Consider the following 9,600-nt stretch of genomic DNA (forward strand, 5'->3'; position numbering starts at 1 on the left):
ATGTAATCCAAGTTCAAGACTAGCTCTGCCAGAGGGATCAAAGATTAGTCTTTTGTCCTCCTTTCATACCTGAAGATAGAAGTACAACCAACTTCTGAAATGAAATGTTACTCCCCCCACCCCCCAAAACAAAATAAGATGTACCATTACCAAAAACCTTCAAACTTCTATCAAATTTCTTAGTCATGAAGTAGCAGTCTTGGATTTCATTCTTAATCCAAGTGACAAATGTTTACTCAGTCACATATAATAAACTCATATCACTATAAGAAAATATTTTCACTATAATTTACTTGTATATTAAACTTGCACGTGGGAATCATAAACATCCATATATATATATATATATATATATATATATAACAAAAATAAACATTTCACTTAGGAGATGCAGCTTTTATTTGCACCATAAACTAGCACAATAATTAATTGTATTAAATCTTAACATTGTATAAATACACTGATATACAAAATTCACTTTCCTAATATCACCTCCATCTTCAGGGTAAAAGCACAATTCATTCCTTTTATGTATCGGTAACTACCTACATGACCACATGGCAACACACCCCAGATGACGATATACAAGACAGAGGAGCATAAACAATTTTTTTAATACAATAAATGTTACTTTTATGTTCACTGTATTAACATTTCTGTGTGAAAATATGTTCTGGGTTAGCTAAATATTTTATTTGTACAATAAAGAATAACAATAACATAATATAATTTGCTGCACTGAAATTAATATACAAATAGGTTACTGACACCTTTTTATAAATACCTGTTTCTTTTAATTGATATATATTATTATTTTAAGATTTTCTTAAACACGATAAATACTTCGGAACTTCATTCCATTTTATTCGTCTGTACATTAACCAAACACACTACCTTAACTGAGAAACATGCGACACTTCTCTTTAATTATTGCACTTTCCCATACGTAACGTATTAAAACCAAAGTTAACTTATGGGCTCATTAAAAGGTCACAGAGATGCCCCATGACTAACTCATTCTACTTTTTCAGGTACTTGTAACACACTGACAAATAAGACATGGCAGAGTTCCTTTTACAGTAGGGTTCAACGGGCCACGGCCCTTAACAGACTGTACAACCCTTCTTCAGAACCTGGGTCACCCAGCTACTCAAGAAATTCCCTTTAATTTATTGAACATGAAGGCTCATTACCATTACCACGTTCACAAGAATGAGCCACTTGTCCCTATCCCAAGTCAGACAAATTCAGTCCACAACCTAATTCCTTAAGATCCATTTTAATATTATCCTCAAATCTATGCCTAGGTCTTCTTAATAGTCACTTTCCCGCAGGAATTCCAAACAAAATTTTACATGCATTTCTTATTGCCTTCATGCATGCTACAAGTCCTGCCCATCTCATCTCCTTCATTTAAAGGTACTTATCATATTTGCTGAAGAGCAAAAATTATGGAGCACCTTACTATGCCTCCAGCATCTTGTCACTTAATCCCTTTCAGAATCAAATACTCTCCATCACCGTTCTCAAACACCTTTGATCTGTGTTCTTCCCTTAACGAAACAGACCAAGCTTCACAGCAATACAAAACAATGAATGTAATTTTTATCTGTTACAATTGTTCCCAGATATTTGAACTTTATGTCACATTTTCAAAGCATTTATTAGCTATAACAATATTTTCCTGCAGTCTATTGAGATATGAACATAGGGTTTACTTAATTTTATCTGCGTTTACTTCTAAACCAACTACTTCAATATTATCTAATAGAACATCCAACACTTTCCTTCACGGTATTCAAGTTTTCATCCAATAAATAAACATAAGAAGCATAGACCAGAATCTGACGTGTCCCATTCAATTCTAAGCCCTTCTACGCTGAATATTAATATTAAGCAATACAATTTCTAAGCCTAATGACTTTGCATTTCTTTTTGATACTAGTGTCACTTGTCCATTTAAAGGTGTAACCATGTTCTTCATAAGTTGATTTATAGTCAAACTAAAGGTTAAGAAGTTAAAATTAAACAGTCATATACAATATTTTCTTTTGAAATTATACATATGAATAATATGTCTTATAATCAATGGCTTTGGGAATTGAATTAATCCCAAGAGAAAGAAAAACATATGGTATCTGCAATATTACAAACTCTGTATCTCAAAGTTTCAACCTTGCGCTTACTTTATAAATTATTGTTTCAGCTAAATGTGGACATTTTTAGTAATTATTTCTATACTACATTAAATTTTGTTAATAAAGGACACAGACATCTCATTACTTAGAAATGAGAAGTAGATACAGATAGATTCTGCCACTGGAGTCAGCAAGGAGGAACGCTTAACAAGTAGGAAAAAACATTTCTGTCTCTGGACTATTACGTTAGTCTATGTATTCTGTTGCGATTTCCTTTACTTCTGAAATTACAGTAATTGTTTTTTAACTATAAATGGTAGAACATCAAGCAAGTGTTCCAACCTGATTCCTAATCTAGAGGCTATCACTTTCAGTCATGCTCGTGAAATTTGTTTTTAAACAAACACCAGTTCTACCAAAATTTAAAATGCACGAAAAGTCCAAATACAACTGAATAATAAAACTAAAAAGTAAATAATTTAATGCTACTTATTTGTCATGTAGCTTACAAAAATACACCGGCAAGAAACTTCCCGAATAACAAAAAAGTGAGCTGAAGTTAAATACCATAATTTTGGAAAAGGTTGGAAATCTCTGTTCTGTCCCTATATGTAACCCTCTTCAAATTGAATCTTCTACAATATTATTATAAAACATATAAAGTTATGCAGTATATGTACTGAATAAAACAGGTACGTTCTATACAAAAGAATAAAATCTGCAAGATCTACATCTACATTACAGGCACTTGAAGGCATGATCAATACATGAATATTGTGTTGATTCCTGCAGCCATTAAACCACATCAAGTGAGGGTTAAATGAAGACACAATGTATCTAGTCTGGAAATCTTAAAGTCAGATAGTGGTACACATAATCATACACTACTAACATGATTGCACCACCTGGACCAAGACGTAAGACTTTGGGTAGGAGACCTTTATAGAGAGCACGCCATCTGAAACATTAAAATAATGCAGAGTTATAAACAGGACAGAAAAAGTTAAAATATTTGCAAATGATAGCAGCAAATCAAAATCACATGCATTAAGAAATTGAGAGCAGACTAAACATGGGGAATGCTTGCTACATTTCAGTTCAAAGTTTGTCATCTTCTTGTCTGCTGCAACAGACTAGCAGTGAAGAGGCTGGAAAGAACTCTTAAGAATAAATGCAGAGTGGCAATAAAACTGACCCTTCTTCTCTGTACACAATAGCCATTGAGCCCAAAGTAGTCCTGTACTTAATTTCTCCCGCAACTGGTTGTGGTCCTTGAATCCGACTTTTTGCAACATCAAATGGGATATTGACACAAGATGCCAAAGTTCCTGATACAAAACCAATGCCAACCTTACGGAAAAATTCTTGCACAGGATCCTGTAAACAAAAAAGTACAAGATGCATACTTTTAGAATATAATCTCCATCTTATTTCAATATCAAACATATCTGTACATCTATGACACCAAATACATACTAAACATACTATTAGAGGTATTTTTGTTTGTGAGAAATTTTAATTAGCACACACACACACACACATTAAATAAAAGCAAGCTGATATTCTGACAACCCACTTCACACAACTATAATGATATAGTCCTGCTTTTGTGGAGTTTAGACCACCAAAACAAGTCTTGTGTAATAAATTCCATGACACTACACTAACTGATTAAATAATATTGTAAACTTTCACAAACCATAAATTTAAATATGCCATTGCCTAGCAACCTAGATAAAGGCTATGCCACAGAATTTATGTTATGAAGAAACAGTTATACAGATTCAAAATCAGTTGTAATTCTATACATATACTCCAATACAAGTAAAAAACCAAACAAAGTGACAGACTTACAAATTATTTGCTTGCAAACAGAGTTAACCTTTCATCTGGAATGTAGCTTGTATCTGATATATAAACACATTATATTAGCATTCTGACTTAGTAGTACAATTCTAAATATCAGTTATATGTGATGTAAACAGAAAAGACCTTCAACCATTACCAGCATGCTTCAGCAAATGACATATATAGTTTGGAATTCATAACACCAGTCCCATCAAAGGAACAACAATTTCCTAATATAAGCACAGCACATACAAAATTATGAAAATAAAAGTTAACATACATGGAAATGTTAAGATATATAAAAAATATGGAAATGTTTGCATTTGCTCAAATAATTCAACTGATGGCATTACATATCAGACAGCATGGATACATTACATGCATGCCTAATAACTATATTTTTGTTGATGTATTACTAAATTAATTAAAATAATTTATTCAGAACACCAAGATTTTGCTAAAGAGTAATAAAATTACAAATAAAAATATTTTTACAATGCAGAACAACAGGAAGGATGAAGAGTCCATCAAACACAACAGCTGTCCTGTGCCACAAGACGAGAAAGTGGCTCACAGGAGTAGTCGGACTATGTATAAGTTCATGTAACTACTGCTAATACATGCAACAGTCTGGTCACAGATTGTGTATTGATAACACAATTTACTTTCCACACGATGGATTCTAACCCGAATTTTAAACACACTAATAACATACAGCATTAGTCATTGCATGAATGGGCAAGCTTGTGAGAATTCAAACTACATAATACACACCTCATATTCTGGCAGATATCCTTTCACCGAATGGTAGAATCCAAAGTAAACCATATTGAACACTCCATTTCTTGCAATTGTAGCAGTCACACCCTTGTTGAGGCCCCGGAGGCCAATACCCTGCAACATGTTAGTTGACGGTAAGATTTCAGGTTCTCACAGCAGCAAGCACAAAGATGACTGTGTTCTGGGTTGTTGCATCATGTCATCTGGTGTAAGTTTACAGACATTTCAGATAAGCGCCTTGCCTTCATCAGACTACACTGCAAAACAACTCAGAAGACACCATCTTCATGTTAGATGACATTCAGTTTAAGATGGCAATATTTGTTGAAAGGTTAAATATTCATACACTTTTCTTGGACAGAAAGCATAGATTCAAGAAGACATTTTTCATATGCTTACTCGTACCTGAGTGGACACAATTCGCTTTGTGACTGTCCATGTACTGGGGACCTCTCTCAGATGAGAACGATTGGCTTGCAATGAGACTTTCACTACTTCAAATGGGTTCACAAGGACTGCCTCTGTCACACCTGCACCCAAACCTGCCAGTGAAAAAGTCTGCAAACAAATCAGACTGTGCACTCAAGATGAGATTTCTTCCACATACAAGTCAAATGAATGTAATAACAACAGAAATGGAAACATACCAGAGGTGTTGGAGAAGACGAACCAAACAAGAAGAACTTTTTGTACTGCTCAAATGTAAAAAACTGCAATGAAATCAAACAAATTCAATTTTATACATTGACCATAATTTGTACTCTTCACCAAATATTATGTGTATGATGAAACAATAGATGATGAGATGGACTGAGCATATAGCATACATGGGAAGGATGAGAAATGCAAAAAACTGGCAAAATTTTATTTGGAAAACCTGGAGGGAAGAGACCAATTGGGAGACCTAGGCCTAAATGGGAGGATAACTTCATTAAAATTATCTTAAAGAAATACATACCTCCACTGCCTAACAACACATTCTTTTGATATACTCATTTCCTCCTTAACATATTCTGTCTGCAATTTCTTCTCTAACATTTTTTGCTGTCAATTTCCATTTCACCCTGTCTTAAAGACAATTTTCATAACTACACATATATGTGCCTGAAACAACATTTAATCCAACATATTTACACGCTGTACAAACCTTCTGAAATTTATATCTTAATGTGCTTTCCTCTGGTTTCCATATAACTACGCTATCTACATACACCATAATCTATGGTATTGCATTCACTTACACCTCTGCTGCTCACCTTACTGTCTTATCCATTAGCACATTAACAAAATAAGTGACAAAAAACTTACATGTTTAAACTGTCTAATGTTTGAAAACTTTCAGGTTTCTTGCCATCTATGACCACAATGTTTTAATTCCCATCTCTTATATATCTGCCTCACTGAGAGAAATGAATCAAATGCTAACCTGCTCCCTCTAAAACTAACTGTTCTTCTCCAAATGTACTTCTCATATGTAATCTTTAGAGCAGTCATTTCTTTCATACTGCTCTAACAGAAAACACCCTTCTCTTATAAAACCTCTATTATCACAGGATTATTAGTTAATATTTGTAATCTAAGCAGATTATCAAATGCCCATTTCTTCCTTAGTACACTCTCAGATGATACGTCTCCTAGTTTCACTTACTTTAACTGCCCGTTTTGGAGTCTCAACTAAAATAGGAGGTAACACACCCTTCCAGAATGCAAAAAATCCCTCATTTTGATACATTTTCTTCATGCAGTCAACAATGCCTGTGTAGTAGGTGGGATCTTCTGGGGCAAGGACTTTGTTACTTTGGATTTGAAATCTTGTCTTCACCAGGTCAAGGGGATGCATAATGCAAACTTCCACAAAACCTGAAATTTATTAACAAAATCCATATTAATACATCATGTACCTTACAACATTTTACTGACTAGATGCATCTCATCTTGCTATATTTTGTTGAGATATTCAAATTTGACCTGGAATCTTAATAACTTTTCATAAACGATTATATGAATTGGTGTAATATTTGCGGGCATTTCATATTTTCCTCCTCAACACATTAACTGTACTTACAAGTATGTACAATGTCATACTACAATATAATGTCCATAGGAGTTAGTAAAAAGGTGTAGCAACAAAACTGAACATCAAATTTGAACAATTCTTATAAAATGAGAGCTTTTTTTATAACTATCATCAGTTCCACTGCATGGCCTAATTTAATGCTCTCATTGTTAATGACATATGAGTTCTATAATTAACCTCTAATGGTTTGTTACAGTATTTAATTAATTATATTAACATTATGCCAAGATTCTTAAAACACATTTGTACCCGGAAGGATTTGTAAACTTTGATCAATATACTGCATAAGAACTAAAATTTTAAACTATATATCAAATCTATCACAAGGTAAACACCCAAGAATGAGATAGATATCAAAATGGGAACAACAGGCCATGAAAGATGTTGCAAAGTATAAACAAAGAACATCATGAGAAACTGAAAAGGAAGAAGGGATGTAAGATTTGAGGTTTTCACAGCAGTGAGTATGAAGATTTCTGTCTTCTGGGTTGTTGCGCTGTGTAGACTGGTCGATGTTAACCAACATTTCAGAGGTCATACTGCCTCCGTCATCGCTCTGATGACAGAGGCAGTATGACCTCTGAAACGTTGGTTAACATCGACCAGTCTATACAGCGCAACAACCCAGAAGACAGAAATCTTCAGGAAGAAGAGATGTTTGAAGACATCTTAAAAAGATTAAAATATAAAATTTGTTCCTTATCCCTACCTGCTGAGCCACCTGCTCCAACCTGCATTGCAGCTTGTTTCAAGAACTTCCTTCCCTCTGACATTATTTCTGCACTTCGTATGAAGTGTGATCAAATAACCATTCCTTCGTAAATGTAAGGTGTCAGCTGTAATACAATTTCTCCAGTTACACAAAATAAAATTTGCAAATTAAAAATAAATACATGCAAAATGAAAAGGGTATGAACAAGCGTACATTTATTTATAAAAAGGCCTTAAGAGACATAAGAGAAGGAGAATATTAGAGTTTTAAATTTAAACAAAATAGTTCTTCAGCATTATTCTTGTGATTAGTTTTTACTACCCACTAAAATATACATTCATGTCATACATTCATTACTACAAAAGACTAGTTACATCTTAAAATTTGTTTACATACAAAACATACAAAGTTTTGCAATAAAGTCATGAGACTGATCTTGTGATTGACTGATGGTAGCATTAGTTCGAACACTGACATCAGTGTTCTGGTTCATTCCATATTTTTCAATTACATGTAAATATTTCTCCAAATAAAATTAAGTTCAGTTGGGTTAACTTGGACCCAAAATGTCTCTTCCTTTACCATATATATAATAAAGATGGCAGTAAAAACACATCACACATGAAGATCCAAATTCAATTTGTCTCTTTCGTTTGACTGTTGAAATTTATCACAGGTTCCATACTACTGGGCATCTGACATTGTATTGCTTAATATACAAATAACAGCTCCGCCATGGATAAGACTACATGTCAGATCTCTCATCAAAATGTATTACTGAAGAAGTGTTGCAAATAATATGGTAATATAAATTACAACATGTGCACATTCAATTTGACAACATTAAAGCATGCACATTCGACAAATGGGAAATCTTAAAACTCGAAACACAAAATAACACACTTATAGCAATGAGTTTCACGTTTTACTTTGGGAAAATATTCTACCTCTTATTTTTCGTAAATCAGCATTATTCCAAATGAAGAAAAAGCATTCTCCTCCCACCATGTGACTAAAAATTAAGGGCTGTAACGTTCATGACATCGTTTATAGTACTCCTGACTGTACCTCGTAAGTGCTCTACCCACATACATGCCACCAAATTCTCGTAATTTTGAGTGTGCAAGATTTTAGTTATTATAAATTAGGCACAATTCATCTGAAAATCACACGTAAAACAATGAAACATATTCAGAGTATATATTAATAGAATAATTTTGTTGTTTATACAACCACTGTAAAATTAGATTTTTTAATCACTTGTAATTTTAGTATACAAGAAAGTTCAAAGTTACTGGCAAGAAATTGGAATTGCTATCTATGTGCCTATGAAACCTACATGAAAAACATACATGTAAACGTGCACCAGTATCAATTTTTGGACACTATCACTTTAATATCACCACTGACTAAGCATTTTTTACATGCTCACAAATGAGTTGGAATTATAAATACACACACGACTTCTGTTTCTCATTTCATCAAATGCAGTCTGCCTAATGCACACAAAAATTAATACCGTGATCATGCTCACCACAAGCCTTGTAAAGAAGACATACATTAATGGCCTTTAAGACGAAAATTATATTTAACCTAATAAACAGTAATGACTCATAGCGAATTATTCATGCTGTCTGCACTGTGGACATAGCAAAATCCTAACAGCAGACGAAATTTCCCACACGGCTGGAATTCGGAAGTGTGCTTTACAGCTACAAAATCCAATTAATGTTTCTCCTTCCATTAGACGCACTAAATACGGAGAGGCGATTGAACAATTGAAGTAAAAAATAATTCAGTACTATAGATGTAATAACTCACATAATATTGCGTACTTTCGTAAAGCATTATTTCTTACCTGCTTTAATGCAAAGCTGTTTAATACAATTTATTCATAAATATGTGTATGTTTTCACAGTTGAAACTAACTGGTAGTCAATACTGCATTCTATCATCAGGTACTAATCATGACTTATGACATGACATATGCCAATAAATTTCCTAACTTCTCACAATCTCCCTCACAGCACATCAGCAAAGTCCTT

General features: G+C 33.6%; 1 protein-coding gene across 7 annotated transcripts; it reads right to left on the bottom strand.

Moving 5' to 3' along the window:
- Positions 1 to 375: 375 nt before the first annotated feature.
- On the bottom strand, positions 376 to 9,600 carry LOC110826936 (mitochondrial 2-oxodicarboxylate carrier). 7 transcript variants are annotated; one of them, XM_022058079.2, is made up of 8 exons: positions 9,414 to 9,600; positions 7,553 to 7,679; positions 6,415 to 6,626; positions 5,414 to 5,476; positions 5,172 to 5,324; positions 4,761 to 4,880; positions 3,334 to 3,515; positions 376 to 3,096 (listed from the first exon to the last, which is right to left on the bottom strand). In XM_022058079.2, the coding sequence occupies exons 2-8, from the start codon at positions 7,614 to 7,616 to the stop codon at positions 2,976 to 2,978; spliced, it is 915 nt and encodes a 304-aa protein (XP_021913771.2). In that variant the 5' UTR covers positions 7,617 to 7,679; positions 9,414 to 9,600; the 3' UTR covers positions 376 to 2,975. The 7 variants fall into 7 exon arrangements, with proteins under 7 accessions (XP_021913771.2, XP_021913768.2, XP_021913770.2 ...); XM_022058076.2 differs by lacking the exon at positions 9,414 to 9,600 and adding an exon at positions 9,090 to 9,307; XM_022058078.2 differs by lacking the exon at positions 9,414 to 9,600 and adding an exon at positions 8,908 to 9,070.

Source organism: Zootermopsis nevadensis, unplaced genomic scaffold (genome assembly GCF_977971745.1).
Source record: "Zootermopsis nevadensis isolate Lab colony 2312 unplaced genomic scaffold, Znev_1.0 Znev_ptg000016l, whole genome shotgun sequence".
Classification (NCBI taxonomy): domain Eukaryota; kingdom Metazoa; phylum Arthropoda; class Insecta; order Blattodea; family Termopsidae; genus Zootermopsis; species Zootermopsis nevadensis.